Source organism: Pieris napi, chromosome 16 (genome assembly GCF_905475465.1).
Source record: "Pieris napi chromosome 16, ilPieNapi1.2, whole genome shotgun sequence".
NCBI classification, from domain to species: domain Eukaryota; kingdom Metazoa; phylum Arthropoda; class Insecta; order Lepidoptera; family Pieridae; genus Pieris; species Pieris napi.
The window spans coordinates 8921328-8943450 of NC_062249.1; the positions used below are offsets into that span (position 1 = coordinate 8921328).

The 22123-nt window shown below is 33.2% G+C and overlaps 1 protein-coding gene across 1 annotated transcript; it reads left to right on the plus strand.

The window, feature by feature from the left end:
* Positions 1 to 8677: 8677 nt before the first annotated feature.
* LOC125057496 (glutamate receptor-like) lies at positions 8678 to 20469 on the plus strand. The gene is made up of 12 exons (XM_047661218.1): positions 8678 to 8681; positions 10202 to 10350; positions 10998 to 11151; positions 11954 to 12230; positions 13354 to 13526; positions 14546 to 14772; positions 15430 to 15529; positions 16484 to 16662; positions 17972 to 18079; positions 18431 to 18597; positions 19358 to 19555; positions 20253 to 20469. Exons 1-12 carry the CDS (start codon positions 8678 to 8680, stop codon positions 20290 to 20292), a joined length of 1776 nt encoding a protein of 591 aa, XP_047517174.1. The 3' UTR covers positions 20293 to 20469.
* The last annotated feature ends 1654 nt before the right edge of the window (positions 20470 to 22123 follow it).

The following is a 22123-nucleotide window of genomic DNA, read 5'->3' on the forward strand; positions in this document are numbered from 1 at the left end:
CACCCCTCTACGATCAACCCCTATTTTTTTATTATAAATGATATACATGGAAAAACGACGTTTGCCCGGTCAGCTAGTGTAATTATATCTATAAATTTGTTACAATATATAAAAATTACGCGGTCATTTTGATAATTCTATTGTCAAAGTCTAGACAGTGTAAATGACTACAGATTTTAAAATCGTGACTCGTGAACGCGTTTATTGCTTAGACAATTTAAAGTTAAAATTGGTCAATTTGTGAATAACATAAGGAAAATGGCTTGCTAGCAGTCGGTATTGATAACCCTATCGCAAGAATTAGATGTTGTTTTCTATCCTTTAACCGAGTAATGTAGAGCTTCTGCGGTTTAGTGAGAAAACGTGGCTTAGTTGGAGTTTCTGGATTTGAATCCTGGCAATTCAACCGGATGTAGATTTAGGTTGCACAGGATACTGGGCTAATTACATCTTTTACTAAGGGTAATTAAGAACTTCTTTTAATAAATGTAGTCTTGCTTTGGATGTAAAATATATTCAAAAGGTCACTAGATGTAATTCATAGGTGTCATTCCGAGTGGCGGAGAGTTTATTGCTAGTTCTCTTCTGTTCTACGCCCTTGGTTTGAGAACTGGCAGTAAATGTAAAATTAGAAGCATTTAATGTATATTTCTTATTCGACGTTCATAAGTGTACATTGTGTTACCTATATGAATAAATTTTCGTTTTAGTGATGTTTTTGAAAAAAATAAATGAATTGTATAAGAGAACAAACCACCATTTTGTTGAATATTTTTATCGAACTCCAGTCCTTGTACCAATTAACAACGTGTTTCATAAAATTACGTAGCGATTTACGCGTCATTTCGAAGAAAACAATAATGTGACCTAAATTCACTTTCCTTATACACTTCCATTGAACAATGGTTCTTGTGATTTCATTAATGATTTTTACAAATGGTTTTTACAGCTTTCAATGGCAAATATAAATTAACTAATTAATTAAATTTTCAATTAGCAGTAGAGGTACAACAAAATAAAATGGTAACAATATTCTGTATTTAATTAGCTTTGCGATCTTTGTTATTCTTATTAAAATCAAACTAAAAAAAAGCGTGCGTACAAAGTACACATGTCAGAAGTGAAACTTCTTTGGAAAACTAATTTTTAACTCTTTTTCATATTTATACAAATCTAAAACTTTAGATTCCCGAGGCTTAGAGGGAGGGAAAAAGGAAGATATGTTAGGAATTTAATGAATTTAATTGTCATTAAAATATTAAAAGTAAATTTCTATAAAGTAATTCACCCTTCTCACTCTCTCTCTCAATCGGTCTCAATCGCTGTCACCCTTTTCTTCGACAAAAACGCTCCACATCTTCGTGACGTTTTTCAAAAATTTTACCCGCATGAGCCTAAAGAAGTTTCACTTCAAAAAGAACTGGCAAAAGAGAATCATGGGATAACCCGTGAATCTCTTTTGCCCGTATCTTTAGAGGGACGGAATCATTAACAATGTAGCTTTAGGATACTAAAAGTAGTTGTCTCTTTGTTTATAGAACAGTTACTAACGGGCAGGAGGTTTACCTGATGTTAAATCATCGCCTTGCGAGTTTATTGCCGACCTTTTAAGAATTGGGACACTATAGCGGTTCGTGTAAAAATGCCGATAAAAAGTTAGTTATTGAATTGTTGGCTCGTTTATATTAATAACATACTCTATGGTGACAATAAGAATAATCTACGACTCATATTAGTTACCTACACTTTTTTATTTAGTATTTAATTCGATTTTCTCATGGCTAATAATTCAATTAATGTTTGCCAATAATTTATTAAATATTGCGCTGTGCCTTACCACTACTATTACATAAATAATAAACAATGTTTATTATCTGCAATTCAATTTGACTTGATAGGCTAATTGTTCATGTCAAAGATAATTGTAGTGATGATAAATATCGGTTCAATGATTAATAGATATGTATTGGGACCGAACTATATATAACTTAATACATAGTTATCGGAATATTTTCACCCATTTGTTTAATATTTTGTATTGTTTCTTGTGTTTAAATGATAATATGATTTATTGCTACTGCATGACATCATCTCAAATAAAATTAATTGCAGCTCCCTTCTAGAAAAACTTCCGTTCCTTGTTCCTGCCTACCAGACTCTTAATCGTGCTTTGTTTCATGTTCCTCACATCAACACTAAATATGCAAAAAACTCAGTTTTGTATCGCGCAGCCCGGACATATAGTCCGGGAGGTAGCGTTGCATTTTCGGCAGTGATTTTACGCCGACTATTTTCCTTCTTTTACTATTTATCTCGAAATACTTATAACTGAATCAAGCGTCAGCTGGCGCACCTGCGGTGGGTGTGGAATTGGGAGGTTGCGAAAGAAGTAAAAAAAAATAAAAAATTAAGTAATAGTACGCTGCTTGAAACTTTTTCCGTAAATAGTTGATGTCATACTGAGCAAAAAAAAAATCGTCAGCTGCATCGTGAAGGGGGGATTATGCGTCAGCTGCTCGCATGAACTTGTAATAAAATCACGTGAAATAAAGTCATAGTACGCCGGATGAAATTGGACTACGTGATCGTTTAAATAATTCAAAGTACGAAAATAACAATCAGCTGCGTGTATAGCGGTGGAAAGACCGTCAGCTGACGCAGTAAAGGTAAAGATTATTCTAGAAATGCACAGAATCTTTCTCGATATATTTTTGTCTCGTTTTATTCGTAACAAAATGCACAAGATGAAATAAAATCGAGTGTAAAATGAAATGAAGGCAAAATAAAATGAAGGGTGATATAAACAAAATCGAAATATAGAAATAAAAAGATCGCATAAGTTATTCGTTGTCGATGGTATCGCTATCATCATCGTTGTCTGACGAATCATCGGCCGAACTGTCCTGCAGGAAATCGTTCTGTTCTTCTTGATCGAGTTCTTGACCTCGATTCTCTTCACCGTCATCTGTAAATGACCATGTAAATTATCAAAATTAGGCTACTAGAAAGCTCAAAGAATGTGTCACCGACAAAAATTCCATACCGCCAATATTGTCGCTGCTATCCGTTATACTGGTGACTGATAGGGGTACTTGATCTCCTTCGAACCATTTGAAGACATATTTGTCGTCGTTTTCTTCCCATCCCTAGTCCGTGGGAGATAATTGAGATGGATCTTGAAGGTGAGCATGGCTCCAAAGGTGCGCTATGTATGACGTGCGCAGTAAATGCTGGCGTAGCTCGGATTTGCATGGTGAGAAGATCGCCCCGTCGATACGGCTTTTCCACTTGAGCACGCCGTTTTTCTCATTGATTTGATAATTTTTCTCGAACGACATTGTTTATCGATTTAAACCCGTACAAGCGACAAACTAATTCTTCAATCGTTATGAAGACCTTGTCTAATTCACGACTCGGAATAGTTGCGATATCCCCCAACGCTTGCATATATGCCTGTGATTTTCGCAACAATTGTAAAGGCTTTTTGTTCTTTCCTGTAAAATGCGGGAATAAAATCACAGCCTGTGAGGGCATGGAAACCTGGCAACGCAGAGCACAAATCGGTTCCCAAGGTCCGTTCGTTCAACGAGGAGAACCGAAACTGATTGTGTACGACAAAGATTCACCAGGCTGATGCTGCTTTGAAATTTTAGGGGGAGAGGTTTAGGTAGCCCGAAAGTCATGCTATGGGTTCAAGCACGGCCAGAATGTATCGCAAAATATGTGTTTGAAAGCGAACAGCCTGACAGCAATGCTCCAAAATTTTAAATCTTGACTGGGTCAGCTGACGGTCTTTCCACCGCTACATAAACAGCTGATTGTTGTTTTCGTACTCTATATTTTTTATAGAATCACGGAGTTAAATTTCATTCGGAGTATTATAACTTTTTTTTTAAATGTTTTTTTTCACAAGTGCATGCGGGCAGCTGACGCATAATCCCCCCTCCACGATGCAGCTGATGATTTCTTTTTTGCTCAGTATGACATCAACTATTCATGGAACAAGTTTCAGCCAGCGTACTATTACTTTATTTTTTTATTTTTTTTTACCTCTTTCGCAGCCTCCTACACCCGCACCCACCGCTACTTGAGCAGCTGACGGTCGGTTTACTTATTAGTCATATAAGATCAACTATCGATGTTAATATCAGCCGGCTTACTATGACTTTCGCATTTGCAACGCTACCTCCCGGACTAATACAACGACCTATATTTAAGCCTTGACTTGTTTAAGCTATCGAGGAATATGGTTAAAAGGAGTATTAAGAATATCCATAGCGCAAAATCACCTGCACATACACACCTTCACGTACTTACCCTCACTTTTACACCATTACACAACACAGCCAAATTAGGTACCATTTAGTTAATTGTATTAAGTATTTTTATTTCTTTGTTTCCTTTTGTAAAGTTTTAAATGTATTATGTATTCCATCTCTGGCTATATTTTCAGTGTAACTGTTTATTATTATATAATTTATGTTAGCTGTAGGATTACGAAATAAATAAATAGTTCAGTGTTCTTCGTAGATGAGCTTGCTGAACCCTCCAACTAAATCGACAGAATCGAAACCGGTCTATAATAAATCGCATAAGGGCTAAACTCAGGTATTGAGTAAAATCATATTTTAAATACTAATTTCTCCTTACAATTACAACATGTTCCGTTTACAACTAAAATCTCCTGCCTTTTACTTTATCCTTAATTGTATTATAATATATTATCTACAGTGTAGTAGTTTTTCTCCAGTGTAGTTTCCCAACTATTTGCTTGAAAATGGCAAGTTAAAACTATTGCCATACAAAAATGCTAATTTCTCAAAATGAAATTCTCCAGCGGTTACCGAAAGAAAAAGGACAATAATAACACGGTAAACATATTTGCGCCTCGCACATTTTGCCGCGCATCACCCAATCTTTCTTCTACAGTTAACTCGTACTATTTAGAAAAGTGTCCAAATTTTAAGAAGTTAGGCTTCAAACGTTGCCCAATTCGGGTACCTTTCTATGACAAAAAAACAGGTCAGTTTCATAACAACTGTTTAGAATTGTTGAATAACAATTCGTATTTGATCCAATATATATATAGTAGATCCTTATATTGCCAAAAACTGCAGTTACAAGGAATTATTTGCGGATTAATCGGATACTAAAAACTCATCGGATAAAATTACTAATACATAACTACATAATTTTTTGTACTATACGGGCCCAACTTAAGTTTTTCATTAATCGTTATTTATAAAAAATAATTTTCAATTTTTTATGAATTATAGTGACATTATCAAAGAACAATTAATCATAATTATCAAAGTTTCAATCATAACTTTAATAAAAAGCGTTTTATGAAAAGTGGCGTAGTGGAACCTATCAAAATCTTTAAATGTGATGTCTCAAAATTATTCTGTTTCGAATTATTCTTTTTTTTTATAGCTCTGGCACGATTTATGCATTAGCCAGCGTCAAGTATAGGATTTTTTATAATTCGTGCTTGTCTTTATAAATTCGACCGTGTCCTCCATGTACGGTTTAGGCACTCGCCCGGTACCTCACAACCCTCCCAAAGGCCGAGAACAAATTTGAATTAAATTAAAACTTGCCCTCGAACCCAGTACCCCTCACCTAGCTGTCACTTAATAAGACCGCTAGGCTATGAGGCCCCTCCTTTATATGTTTGAAACTGGAAAAATCGTATAGAAAGTGTAACAAATTAATTAACTGTTAAAATGTGTTAACATCAAAATGAATATTATCTATGACACATCGAAGTGCGAAATAGTTTTTAAGCCAGGGTTGTCAACTTGTGATTAGCATTTTTTAATTAATGTTACCACAGATCAATGAATCATTTTTATTACAGCACACTCGTTTAAAATGTAGCTAAAATTAACACAGCCTTTTAATAAACTTATATTAACCTCAATTAGATAAATAATGTTTTTCTCGTTTCTTTATTTGACAACGATGTGGCAATAAAAAAATAATGGCTGATTGAGGCATATACTTTGTTTAAGAATAAAGAAACAGTATTTATTTTATAACGTAAAAAACGTCTTTTGGGTGTAAGGCCATCATTAGACTTTAATAAAGCTTTATTATCATCATCATCAATACAGCCCCTTGTGAACCTTAGCCTCCTCAAGTACACTCTATTGTTTCAAGGTCCTTGACAACTCCATCCCACCAACGCAGCCTCGGTCTACCGAGTTTTCTCTTGCCACCGGGTTGTGAGTTCAGTAAGGTCCTTGGAGTTCTGTCATCCGGCATTTTTGACGTGATAACGTCTTTAAAATCGTTTTAGTCGGGTGACATGTTCAGAAACTTGTGTCACACCAAAACCTCACGAGCGCGATCGCAGGTATAACGAGAGAGAGACGGACCGATCTCCCGTCTCATCTCGAGCGCTGCCAGTCATTCCGTGAATGTATGAAGAAAAATGTATATCATAGTCGAATAAGTAAACTTGTCATTTTACACCCGAAATTTATCATCAAAAGTGTGAATAAAACGATAGATGTAATTTAAAATTTGAAAAAATTGTTATCTTCATTAATTCCTTACTTCCCAAAAACTTATATCACCAATAAGACGTTATCACGTAAACATCTCGATCGTAAACCTACTTTACAAACAACCAATTTTTTTTTTTTTATAGAACGGGGGGCAAACGGGCAGGAGGCTCACCTGATGTTAAGTGATACCGCCCGCCCATGGACACTCAATGCCAGAGGGCTCGCGAGTGCGTTGCCGGCCTTTCAGGAATTGGTACACTCTTAATACATTTTTTATTTATTCATTAATTTAGTTTAGATTATTTAGTTATACATAAACAATAACCAATGGGGAGGACCATACTGGTTTAAAAAACTGTGTTTCGGTAGAAAGCCTTTTAGCTGTACTAACCAAAACAACATAAGTAAAGATACATACTAAGGAAATTGATCTAATAAAATTATAACTTATCGTTAATTACACTTGTGTGCACACTTCACGCATGTCTTGTCAAAAATGGAATGATCGAGAATTTTCAATGTAGTTATAACAGATTTTGACTGTAATTTAGTATTATAAGTATATCAACAATTAGATAGTCAAGGAAACGCAAATCAAAACTACCACCAGTAAGGAATATAAAATTTAGCTTCAAGTAATTAGGAGTTACTAAATATTGTCTATACAAACACAACACCGGTCTGTATATGGGCAAAGTGCCGCCATGACCCACAAAGATTCATAATTCTGAGAAGAGTTATGACATCCATGACTGCAATATTCATTATTTTTTTACATTGGAATTCCTGTTAGCCCCTTTAATTAAAAGACAGATGTTTTTAACAGTTTGTTTGTTTTATTTTGAATTTTAAAACTTAGGTTACATACGTACGTACGTAACTTTATCATTAAAATTATGTGTCTATTGAATGGAATATTATTGAAGTAAAACATTTTTTTTATAATAATCTTAACAGATTAGTGCCGCATTATTACGTTCACGATATTATTTCCTTATTCGTTTTGGAGATTCGAATTTCCCCGATTCATAGATAATACCCCCGTACCCCTTATCCCTCACGTCACCGTCAAAACCGAACCGAACAAAAAAGTATTTTTTGTTATAAATTAGACGTTTATCAACTGACCCATGGTAATTCCATGATGATAATGTTGTTACCAGCGATATAATAACAATACTTTCGCAGGCATCGGATACTAACTGATACACCTTTGATTTTAATAACCGAGGTGAAAATGCGCATTCTCCGCTTTAGGCTACGGATATGTGGGACTCGACTCACACCAAGCATCTGGAGAGGCGGGTAATCTATTCCCACTAGCACACGACTCCGATGTATCCCACCGTATCGTTAATGGAGACTCTCGGGACCGGAGACAATATTCAAAAGTATGTCTGTCCTAATATGATATGTATATGGGTATTTTTTTTAAATTATGTACTAGGCTACCTACTACCTATATATATATGTAGGTACTTCGTTTCACTGTGAAATTCAAATTATAGTAATATGTATATTTAAGGTAAACTTCAAAGCCATGAAGCGGGTATTTCTAAAATATTGTAAGTAATTTGTCTCAGTAAATCGTAATGACATGTTAAGTGCTCGTAATGCTTTTGACAACCCTATCATTAGGCTGCGCCCAAACGGAATGCTCTATGTTAGGTACAGTCGTATCCACAATTCATGTTTACACTATTTATTAATTCATCTCCGATACTTTGTATGTGCGTGTGCAATATGTTAAGCGCGAAAAAACTATATTTAGATATTAAAAAATCATTCATTCTTCCAACGATATATATCTACCCACATATGTATAATATAAGGAAACCAGTTCTAAGTTATAACAACATTTCCTAGAAGTATAGTATATGTTTAAATAAATTGATTTTCGTTAAGTCGTATTGAGTATATGTTAATTATTATGAGCGATTCCGGGCTCCAAGGCCGTTGTATTGTTAACGATAAAAGACAATTAAAACGATAAAGAAAATATTACAGCGATATGTTTGTAATTATTTAAATCATATGATTTTATACTGGTTTTTCTCAAGACGTAAACAATAGATCGTAATCACGTACATCGAATTCATCGTCATTATTATGATTAATTATCATAATTTTGTAATTTCGCATTAAAGTGCAATAAACACGTTAGTATGGGTGAGTTTTGCAAAAAAAAAGAGCTTTGTTTCATAAGAAACAAAATAAGTAACTGCTGGAGGAGGTTACAAGGAGGCCCAAGCACGCTCTGGCTGCGCCGTTGTAAGAATTTGTAAAACATAGCGTTTTATGTAATTCGCCATGTTTATACTAGGATAGGTCCAAAGTTCCCGCTGATATGTTTTTTGGAGTTGGTGACAATATCAATGAAATGTTTTAATAGTTGCTTTAAAACTATAGGTTAGATGAAAGTATAAAAAAAAACAATTCACTTTTCCTCATAACTATACCTTTACAATGAAAAATGTATCAGGTTTTTTACTCGACAATTTATGCAACAAACAAAAATTACCAACAGTATTTTTATTTCAAAATCAGTTCTTAACGTTTGTCTCAAACATGAATTTCATGAATATTCTTTTCTTAACCGGGTTAAATTTTATTTATGGGTTAGATCGTAGTGTATTTAATATTATTGGCTCATTTGTGGTATCTGAAGGAAAAGCAACATCTGTTCTGATTCCAATATCGTGTTGGAAAAATTGTATGTGTTGTGTATTTCGAGATAGTATATAAAGGGAACTTTAATAGTCTTTTGGGGTTTGCCTTAATGGGCAGCAGCTGCTTTATTTCAACTTTTTTATAAAACAGAAGTTACAGTAGTGTGAAGAGCCATAGGTGGCCTATGTATCACACGGGGATAGCGAATGCTTTTCTTTTTTTTTTCATAAAGATTTCCTGATTAAGATCTAAGCGAATTGCGTGTTGAACACACTACCATGGGTTAATTGTATATTATTAAAATAGACAAAAAGAACAACAAATAAGTATGACGACTCATTGGTCTAGTGGTTAGTAACCCTGACTGCGAATCCATGGGTCCCGGGTTCGATCCCCGGCTTAGACGACTATCGACGTAATGAGCATTTGGTGTTGTGCTTAGGTCTTGGGTGTTTAAATATGTATTTAAATGTCTATCTATAATATGTATGTATATCCGTTGCCTAGTACCCATAACACAAGCTTCACCAGCTTAGCATGGGACTAGGTCAATTGGTGTGAATTGTCTTTGAAATATATATATATATATAAGTAGTCTTTATAATTATTCAAATAAAACTAAACTTATCTTAAATTAATAATAAATTGGGGGATTTTTGGATCCTACCGAACCTTTTTATGTGGTAATTTAGACCATATAAATAAATTGTTTTCCTATTAAGTACCTAGAATTATCTCTCAGTCTTTATATTTTATTTAGATGGTACACCTTATGAGGTTATTTCCCAAAGCCCTTACAAAGAAGAAAAATACAAATAAAATATAATTTCATTAACAATTTATAATTAATCCACAACGTCAAATACAATAATCATCGTTCGTTCAAATCTTTAGATAGGGAGTACCCTACCCTCAACCTTTTATAACACAAACAATGGAATTGTGTCACTTTATACCGTATTTACGATTTTCTGATATAATACAAATAATTCATTTTAAATAAACCATTAATTTTTCAGCCGAAATCAAGATGCTTAGTAAATTTATGTTCGATGTTAACATCAACGTTGGCTATTCGTTACAACCAAATAGAAGCGAATATTTTGCGCACAACATTCTAATATTAGCCGATCTATCGTGTCAGAAAACAAATTTGTTTTTAATAAGGGTAATGCATACTTAATTAAAAGTTGTAAAACGACTTCTTAATAAGTAATATTTTGAGTTATCTCTCAGTATTTATTGTTTAATAATTAATATAGTAAGTATTCTTTTCCTTCTTTGGTTTCGTTATTAAGAACATTCTATCTATTGTAGATTGTTACCGTAGATATAAAAGATTCCTAATTCACTACGCTATATATAAATTTACATTGTAATGTATGTATATATATTTTTCCAATGTACGTGTGTATGTCACTGAACTCATCTTAAACGGCTGGACCGATTTGAATGATTTTTTTTGTATGCGTTTGGGTGGCGTCCTGGATGGTTTAGATTCACAAATCAGCCAGGCAGATGGCGCTGCAGTCGATATTTCATACTTTGTTTAATATCCTGATCGCTTGAAATATCATGCAAGACAAGGTATATCGGCTTCGCTAGTTGTTTATTATATTTCTGTTACAAAGGCACCCACTTATATAAGCTAGTTTATATGTTCGAAGTCGAACTCACATTCGTAATATAAATAATGTTAATGAACTTCGATATGCAATGTCTAATTTCAGATAGGAAGAACAGGATATATGGTGATAGACTATTATAATTACCCGTCATCTTTTAATAATGGGCCTGTTTGAATTTTTTTAATAGGCCAGCGTACAAGGATACTTCAAATCACCATACAGATGGCTTCTTTTAAACACAGAAGGAAACAACTTTGATGTATTGGATCAGCTAGATATGCCACTCAACAGTGATGTAGTAATTGCTAATATTGGCTTCGATTCAACAGTTTTCATTGAAGGTAAACATTATGATTACTTGATTAGTTTTCTTTAGCATATGCACAAACCTTTTCTTTATAAACAGATTTGTTTATTATCTAATTCTAAAAAAATGTACCTACGAATTACTGATGTAGAATTATGTATACACACATACTTAACATAACAAAAGTTACCTTTAGCATTTTTAACACTTTACCCAAAACTTCGCTGCAACTGCATAGTTTAGCAATACTAGCGCATATTGGTTTATCTATTCTCACCTATCTTATTTATTTACACTTCGTTACCTTAAACAAAAACATATATTAAAAAAAACAGATTACATAAGTTAGGCAACGGCGGCCTTATCATCAATCCATTTATTCCAGGGAAGCTTTGTATAGTAGTAGTATCTAACACCTGCAGAGGGTAAAGTACAAGAAATGCATAAAATATTAACAAATAAGAACATAACATAACATTTAACACTAACTATAACCAAAATAAAGTAAAATCTAAAAATAAAATAATAACATAAACAAAAATGTAAAAGCTAATCCAATGGTTAATGAGTCACAATTAATGTATATAAGTAGTTAATTACGAGGCAGAAGATAAATGATCAGTAACAAGATTTTTAAATAAATTAAAAGATTGAGCTCGTCTGATATCAAGAGTTTCAAAGCAGGCTACCTTCCTTTGCTTCTATAATTTATGCCAAATATATTAGAATATATCAATTACAATCAACTTAAATCTACAAATTATATACCAGGGAAGTTTCGCATATAAACTGTTTATTTTGGGAACCATAAATATTTATGATTTCAAACGTTACAGCTTACAAAATACGAGATAATTCGGAAGTAATTCTTTCGACTAGAGGCGAATGGCGGACTGCCAGAACAGAATTAAATTTTAATAAATCTTTAATTATTTACGAAAATGACAAAGATGAAAATAGAATTCGAAAAGATTTGGCGTTTGAAATTATAAACAATGATAGAGACGTTAAAATATTATCAAGAAGACGGAGTAATTTACGACAATACCCTCTCACAATGGCGAATGTTATCACCGATAGTAACAATACAAAACAGCATTTGGATGACAGGCTGTAAGTAAAAAAACGTACCATTATTTATTAACAGTAATATCTCTGTTCTGCATTATATATAGGTCCATAACTACCTTCCTATGTTATTTGATTTCAATGGAGCTAGGCTACAACGCCGGGAATATCGGCGTTTGAGTCCAACCCAGCGTGTAGCGTATCAGGAATTACTAAACTAAATAAACATTTGCGGAGTAACAAACCCATTTACATCTAACTCAAACTCAAACTCAAAATATCTTTATTCAAGTGGGTAACCAAGTACACTTTTGAACTCTCAAGTTAAATTAATTGTAAATTTACATTTACTACCAGTTTGCAAGTCAAGGCCGTAAGGCGGGTAAGAAGAACTGGCAAGAAACTTTCCGCCACTATTTTTAATCGCCAAGTATTATCATACAAATTGTTTGAACTGGAGCAAATCAATCCCAAGGATTGGGATCATTTAAATATTCCTCAAATTTATAAAACGCTTTATTGATACATTTCCGTTTAACGAGGGCTTTGAATTTATTTCGTGATAATCTCTAATTTCGCTTGGGAGTTTTTTGTAAAAACGAATACAATTTCCATATAAGGAGTGGTTTATCTTTTGGAGCCTGGTTGGTCGTACACTCAAATTAGTTCTATTTCGCGTATTATACTGGTGAAAGTCACCATTTGTTTTAAAATCGATTATATTTTTTTGGATCTAACTGGAAGACTAAATGGAAGTGGTCTATATATTATTATTAAAACTCGTCCCTTTGGCAGAGTAGCTATATACATACCTACATATAAAGCTGGCAGCTTTTCCTCGCTGCATAATATGATACTAATTCCTTAAGAGAGGAAGATGCCAGCTCTGAGGTGTCCGGTAACGGTAGACCACTATCAGGCGCTAATTAAATATTTAATTAAGCCCAAGAATCTCTACTCCGAAAATAACAAAAGCGAAATTACATATTTTTTTAATGAAGGATACGTTTTAAAAAAGTTTGGTTATGTAGTTATTTATTTGATTATTTACTGTTACTTATAAAATATATCTACACATAGTACAGAACTAAAGTAGAAGAAAATCTCATGACCCTTGTCTCGTAGAATGCTTTAATTAGGTTAAAATAAATATTTATTAATTTGGCAGATACTTACACCAAGATTCTATAACAAAAATGAGTTACATGGTTGTCAAGATTTGCTTTGAGATGCTGAATGCAACCGAACGCCTGATTTTCACACCCACCTGGGGATACAAGGATAAGAATGGAAACTGGCAAGGAATAGTGGATCACCTCCTTAAAAAGGAAGCAGATCTCGGTAACTTTTACTAATGATTTTCTAAACAACGAACAATATACACCAATCGAATTTCTACGCGTTTTTGATAAAATGTTTGAGCTGCCCTGCGATTCTGTAACTCACTTTTCGAACTCACACAGCAGTTTTCGCATCGGCGGTCGCTCTCAAATCTGTCGTGAAGCAGTCATTTTATGATTTGGCATTCTGAAAAGGTGGGAGCTTGTAGTTTATTGTTTATCCACTGTGTGAGTTCGAAAAGTGAGTTACAGAATCGCAGGGCTGTGTTAGCGCCATTAGATTTTCATATTAACGCATATGTCGTAGCCAACTTGCTTAGTTAGCCGTTCAATTAATAGCCTAGTCTCTTTACTAAAAAGCGCCGTTCAACTAGCGGCCTGAATGATATCCTGACGTTGAATCAAACAGCTAGACTTGAATCGATGACGTTTCATTACTTGCCTATCTTGTTGATTAGTTCCACTTTCTGCCATCTACTCAAAGCGGTCAAACGGCATTCAACAAATTGATGACGTTTTCCAAAGTTTAATGAAACATTGTATGGAATAGTGTAGTAACACTAAGAGTAAGCGTAAGAACACTAAAATTACATGTTAAATAAAGAGTTTCTTATGTCAGATATTTCAGATTTTTATTTCTGTCACATGATCATACGAATGGCCTAAGCATTAGCCAGCCATTATATAAAATGTTGTAACAAATGCTACGGCTGAAAATAATTCAGGCCGCTAGTTAAACGGCGATGTTTAGTAAAGATGGCTGTTAATTGAACGACTAATTAATCTAGTTGGCTGCGACACATACATATAAGCCGGTATAAAAATTAACGGCGTGGTTTAGGCACTAAATTGAAATAAAGAAAAATTATTAAGAACCACATCCAAAAATCGGAGGTCACAATTCTTGCAAGAAAAATACCAGTCTTTATAGGCCATTTTTTATAAAACGTACGTAGTTTGTGTGTACGACACTAGTTACAGTTCGAACGTCAATATCATGTCGAGTTGTATTTTTTGCAGGTACATTAACAATATTCACCCAAGAGCGTATGAAAGTGGTTGACTACATCGCTATGGTGGGTTCAACGGCAGTTCGCTTTGTGTTTCGTGAACCTCCTCTATCATTACTTCAGAATATCTTCACTCTTCCTTTTACGGGTGCTGTGTGGATGGCAATTGTAGTATGTGTGCTGAGCTGTGCACTCTTCTTATATATAGCCTCGAAATGGGAGGCTACTGTGGCTATGGTAAGTTACTTCCTTTTATTAACACTTTAACTTAATTATAATGGATTAAACACAAACAGTAGGTACTTATCCGGAACTGGATATATTCGATAGTGTGCTGATCAATTTTAATGAAAGCATTGATCCTTCTCATTCTCTTGTCTTTTTATAAAAAGAGTTTGTAATATATACCGTAGAATATATGTAGTATTATAGATTATGTGGTAAACTTGAATAACATTTATTTTATTTATTTTCTGCTTCTCAGGGCAGAGTCGAAAAAGTTTTCCTTGAGAAGCGACTGTCGAACTTGTTCATAGATTGTAAATTGTAATTATTCTACAATGCCTAAATATTCTTAGGTATACTCGTCAATATATATAATATATATAGGGATATTTTATTACTATCAATTTGGTCTTGCTAGCGTTGATTACCAATTTAGCATCATGGCACCATTTAATTAAAGCATCAAAGTCATCTTGCAACAGGGAAAGGGCATGTTGCGGTTTTTTGCCAAATAACAAGGCAAGTATCCTCAGGAAAATGGTAGCAGGAGCAGGACTTTATACTCTACTATGTCCTAGTGTGTGTTAGAATATAAATATTGTATTAAAGAAATTAACCATATCTATAAGCGTGTTATGACCATTAAAATTAACGTTACGATAATTACAGCACCCAATGCAGTTAAATGGATCCTGGGCTGATGTTCTTATATTAATCATTGGCGCTGTACTGCAGCAAGGATGTACCCTTGAACCGAGATACGCTGCAGGTAAGTAAACGTATGTAATGCCTAAGAAAACGATTTATAACGTTCATTAAACAATGGCTTCTGGCTTGTAGATCGTTAAAAAACAGTTTTACCTTTAGTGTAATGCAAAACTATAAAAACAAGCAAAATTAATACTTAATGATTTAAAACCTTAATAGTTTGGCCTTAAGAAGGCAGGATAGAAGACACCGCTCACCGCTGGTGTACTGTATGATGTACCATCAAATAGAACAATAACGTCTATAGCTGCAAGTACTGCGAACCTACCAGCCACTAATAGAACTCGGAAGCATATGCAATAAGCAATTACTAACGAAGTAATCTGCAAATCTTTTGTTTAGATCAAAACATTACTTTTAGGAATCAATTATTGTTATAAAAAATGTGTGCGTGTACTAGGTGTACACACGTAAGAAGTGAAACTTCTTTATGACCTTATTTTTCGAAAAATGATCTACTATATGCAACTTTACAGAAATTGGTTAAATAAAGTTAAATTAGATAAAGTTTAACAAAAGGCTTTTATTATCATAGACATGAATACAAATACAATTATTTCATTTTAACTTATTACTGTACTACTATGTAGTACTAAGATTATTACAGAATTTCATTAATTGTAATAGAATTATTAGTATTACTATCATTGTTATCGTTATTATATATTTTTGTTACTAATGGCTTCGAATCTCTTCGGATCAACCGTGGTAGGGACAAAAATGTGACAAATGTGTGTAAATTTTTTTCCAACGCCGATAAAGAAGTTTGACTTCAAAAAGCAACATGGCGCGTAACCTGCTACAAAATTTCTCCCATACGGCGATAAAGAAGTTTCACTTCAAAAATGATTATTCTACTCTCGACTATCCCTTAACACGTAATATGTATCCTTACATAAATAATTACACAAACAGACCATTTGATTACCAGCCCAAGTTACAAATCTTGTTCCAGGACGTTGTGTCACATTACTTTTGTTCGTCGCATTAACAATTCTCTACTCAGCATACTGTGCCAATATAGTTGTGCTGCTACGAGCTCCAAGTTCATCTGTGAGGAGTCTACCTGATCTTCTAAGCTCACCGTTGAAGCTGGGAGCAAGTGACTTTGAATACAATCGTTATTTCTTTAAGGTATGCGTTATTTTATGTCCGTTTTAATAAAGGAAGTTCTGATGACGTGTTTGAAATAGTCCACGTTTCATCAGTTTAAATTGATACATAATAAAATAGTTTTGTATATTCTGTAGGAAAAAGAACACCATGAATCGATTTATTAAAAGATGGTTTTAAAACCCTCAATGATACAAAATATATCAGTCTAATTCTACTTAACTAAAAAAGTCATCTATCTGTTAAAAGCCGGCAGTGAGATAAATGTTTCATTTGTAACTTCTTAAAATAATTAAAAAAATAGTAACACATCTGAACATAGTGAGTAAGGACAATTAAATGCTGCTATGGAAGAGCTGGGAACACGACACATGTTTCTTTTACTTAAAATATCCAAATCGAACAATAGTAATGCTTGTACGAATAAAGACATTTTTATTTAGACTGATTTATTTTGTAGGTTTCAGGTAAGCAACCGTTTGTATGACACACCAGAATTACTACAAACTCCGTTCTAGGCCTTAAGCTATAGGGGCAATATATTAAAGATTGTGTCTTTTTCATTATTGGAACTCAATATATAAATATGATACTAATTTGAATAGATTTTTACAGTTTTCTTTGAGAATCACAATTGATACGTAAGATAATAGAAAACATTCACAACAATTAAACAATTATGACTTATTGATAAAAAGGTTTTCACGTTTTAAGACAAACATCATTTGAATAAACATGTAATACGTGACATCGTTAAAACTACGATTCTTCGTGAATCAAGATACTTGAAGATTATTTTCCTCATTATGAATAACTTTATGTACAGAATACTTGTATAAAGAATATTGCACATTTCTCTATATTCATTCTTGTCTATATTGTCCACGTTGCTTGCTAAGCCAGTACTTTTTTCGATAAAAACCAATGGTTTATTAACACAAGGACTTCCTTTTTATCAATTTTTTTAAACAAAAAAAAGTTCCTTTTCTCATAATCTCACCATCTTCATCTTCTCATATTATATTAGTACGACAGTTGTCAAATTTATACACGAGTCTTTTGAAGGTTAGGGCTAACTAAAAATCATATTAATTTAATAATAATATCACCAACTACGCAAACAGCCCAATTGATACATATTCTGCTACATTATTACTTTTAATATTTGTAAATTGTGTGGTATTTATTGCATTCCAAAATGTTAAAGTACCATTGTTTAAGTTTAAATTTGACTTGTAATTAAATTATCAATGATAATTCTTTCGTAAATTTTTCATAATACAAACGTATTTGTTGACCAAAAGCAATACCAATAACCATTGTTTCACAGAAACTGAACGATCCTATCAGAAAAGCAATCTACGACAAGAAAATCGCACCCAAGGGAAGGAAACCAAACTTTTACAGCATGAAAGATGGTGTAGAAAGAATACGGAAGGTTGGAAAATAATATTGATTAAAAATAGCCTTTATTAATTTCTGTTTAGAATTTATTGTTTTATATCTTTTCGAATGTACCTAATAAAGAAAATAGACATTTTTAATTAAAGTATTCAATCACTTTACTATTGCTTAATGCGTAAATAATGTTTATATTAATGAAAATGTTTTTCTTCAATAGAGGTGACCACTTAACATCTGTTTCATTTAATATCTACATTGGACGCATATTGCATTTGTTTATAATTTTTACTCTCACATTTCTTAATCGCTTTCTTTCTCTACTTTCTATATTTGCGTAAATAAACGAATCGAGACCGTATAAAAAAATAGCTTTCTCTATTTTAAGGGTCTTTTTGCATTCCACATGGAGCTGAATCCTGGATATAGATTAATTCAAGAAACATATAAAGAAGACGAGAAATGTGATCTTGTTGAAATCGATTATATTAATGAAATCGATCCATGGGTTCCCGGCCAGAAGCGATCGCCATACAAGGACTTGTTTAAAATCAAGTAAGTTTGAAAAAAACTAAATAAAATTTTACCTTTATCGGTAGGTATAATTGATATAAATCGACGTAACAACTGATCTGCTAGTGATTAACTATGGGATTACCCTTATAAATAGCAGTGTAGCAGGAATCCCCTAGGATAACACTGCAGCGTGCGACTCTCATTCCCGAGGTCGTAGGTTCGATCCCCGGCTGTGCACCAATGGACTATCTTTCTATGATAAACGGTGAAGGAAACCATCGTGAAGAAACCGGCTTGTTTAAAACCCAAAAATTCGATGGCATGTGACAGGCACAGGAGCCTGATCACCTAGTTGCCTTTTAGATTGACACAGATATTCATTCATATTCATGAAACAGATTTAGAAATCTGAGGCCTACTAAAAACTATAAATCTGAATTACATTTAGCTTCGTATGTCTTCAATGATTCTTCAAAGTTAAAACAAAAAACGATGATATCAATTGTTTCGAAATTAATTATGCATATTACTTTCGCTAGTATATTATTTCTAATATATTTGCATAGTTTCGCAATTCTTGCACTTTCCCCACTGCAAATTTTTCCTTACTGGGTTCGCTTGTTAGAGATCGCTGGTTTGAGATTATCCCAACCGGAGCCCTCCAGATTATTCAGGTTTCTTGAAGGCTTTGCACTTAAGTAAGGCAATATGATTTCGCGCTATGGCCGAAATAACACAGATGAAACCTAATAACACCAAAGACAACTCGTTTTCTATAAAATAAAGTAAAAATCTCTAGCTTCATCAAAATCCGAGAGACTGGTGTACAAGCCGCCATACACCATCGCCTGCATGTTGGAAAGCCACATTGTTCGGGAACCATTTCCGCATTTAGCAGCGTCGGCTTCAGTGACATGTATCCAGCTATTATCACCACACTATACGGAATGTTGCTGGCACCAGCTGTGCTCGTGCTGGAAATAATGTATAAGAGACTGTAAGTATTTCTTATATTTTAATGCCCCATGCTTTCTATGAGTTTGTCATCTACTAACAGTTTTACTGAACCTAATACCAATGACAGGCAGTAGAGCTTTACTGTTCATATATAATATATATATTTGTCTATTTTTAGATGTTTTTAAACAGCTTTACAAATGCCAAGTTAACTAATGCATCCAGAAATGTTCACCAACATATATTTGTGTCAAAGCTTGTGAAACAGACCAAAGAGATCAGACCTCATATAGCATACTACATACTAATACTATGAAACACATATTTCTGAAAGCATCTACAATAACATTTTTTATATAATAACAAATTTCCCAACTAAGAATAGTTTTTTTGGAAAATTCAATTGTCGTTTTTAGTATGTTTCTTTAACTGTTATTTACGTTTCACACCGTTTAAACCTTTCCTGATCTTCCACAAATATTTCAATATCACAATTAGCCAAATCGGTCCAGCCGTTCTCGAGTTTTAGCGAGACTAACGAACAGCAATTCATTTTTATATATATAGATTATTAGGGAAGGGAAGTTTAGCGTAAAACCGCCTAGCTAAAAATCATATGATTGACATGCATGAATTATATATATATATATAATTCCTAATCGTGTATGCCTAATGCGTAAAAAATAGTTTATGTTATCTAGGCTATTTTATAACACATAATATACTTTCTTTTTCAGAATGGACGCTAGAAATCGAAGGGTAATAAAGCAAAAATAGTTATATGTACTTATTAAATATAAAAAGTGTGTTTAAGGTAAAATATTATACAAAACTATATTTTAACAATCCTTTATTCTACTAATGTTGGTTTTCAGAAATAAATTATAGGCTATTAATTTAATGTTTACAGAACAATTTCGTGAGTTTCGTGCTGTTTTATTATTCTGTAATTTCAATAAACCTATGTGTATAACAAAATTTAGTATTAGGTAATAATAAATACGTTTTGAATAATGAAGTTTAATTTAAAATCATTTCTGAGATCTCCTTATGTATTTTTATTAACATAATTATCCTTAAAACATATTAGAAATCAAATTTTACAGCATGAATCATAGTATAGAAAAACAACGGAAGGTTGGAAAATAATATAGATTAAAAATAGGTTTTACTGCATCAATTTGGACTCTATGGTCGTTCGTTTGGATTATTCTTGAGTTTATCACAAGAATAATTTTCGTAGGAAGAATTCAAAGAATTCAATCAGTAATAAAACTACGATGTTGTATTGTTTGTTTGTGCTATAGTATAATTATTTTTTTTAATATGTCATTGCAATCCTTCGCGTAGACAAAGAATGATAATGATGACTTTTCACCATATAAATATAAAAGGGATTTTAAGCATTTAACACCATTATAACACATCCTTATATTCCATCGAGTAATCAATTTATGAAACCTGTGCATACAGAACTTTAGTATAATTCGGTTAATTAAAGGACTTACGATATAATTAAGTTTGCCAACTTAAACCTTATAGGTTTAAATAGTCGTACCTGTCTTTTGGGTTCATTTCTGTAAGTTTTGAAAGGCCACTATGAAGCTTGTTATACCTTTTATATTATTACAAAATACTATTGTTTATGGCACGGATACAAATACAATTAATATGATTCGAAGCTATGTTGCTAACGAGTGGACACCGACGATTGTACACTGTAATTTATGTTGGAAGAAAGGTAACACCTATTTAAAATTGTATACACATTGTATAACAAAATTTTAGATTTTCTATCACTCTATTGTCACTAACGAAAATAACCGTCCAAACAATTCAGCCGTAAAATATTTTGCTTAATCTTCAGAGAATAATGCAAATTTACAAAATGTTATTTATTTATTCAATATTTATATGCAGCTTATATTGAGTGGACGGTTCCTGGATCATCGGGGTGTTTTAAATAATATAGGATTTTAGTTTCACGCTATATTAGCCACTCGCGTACAAGAATAGAATATGTATAAGCGAAATAGAGAAATGTTAATTGCTATGAAACGAATCAATGCAAAGTAACAGTTGAAGAGACTGCCTACGTCTGTACTCTCGGGGCGTAACTCCGACGATTTAGGAAATCGCCACGCTTATAAAACTAAGAACGCCTGAGTGAGCAAAATATACAGCCTTAGCTCGTAAAGAGAGTTTATATTAAAGAAGGTAGAGGCGTAGTAATGCCTTGCATAATTATTTCGCGCGCATTGTATGTATGCGTAATTAAAATAAAAACTGTGTTATGTAAAAATCTCTAAATATCTCTCAACAGCAGCACAAATTCGTTTACATAAAGAGCTTGGTAAGGTGGGTTGTCGAGTTTCTTCAACAATGGAACCGCGTGGTACACGTCAAGACCATAATTTGCTGTTCTTAAATGATTTAAACTGTCCTGATGCAGAACAGTCTTTTAAAGTAAGATGAACTTTCATGTATTTAAATATTTATAACTAAATAGCACATACATTTTGTATGTAATGTATAAATTAATACGCAGACTAATTAAAACTTAGAAGATAAATAATAATTGCCCGAGTTGTTGTCAGTAGGTTTATTC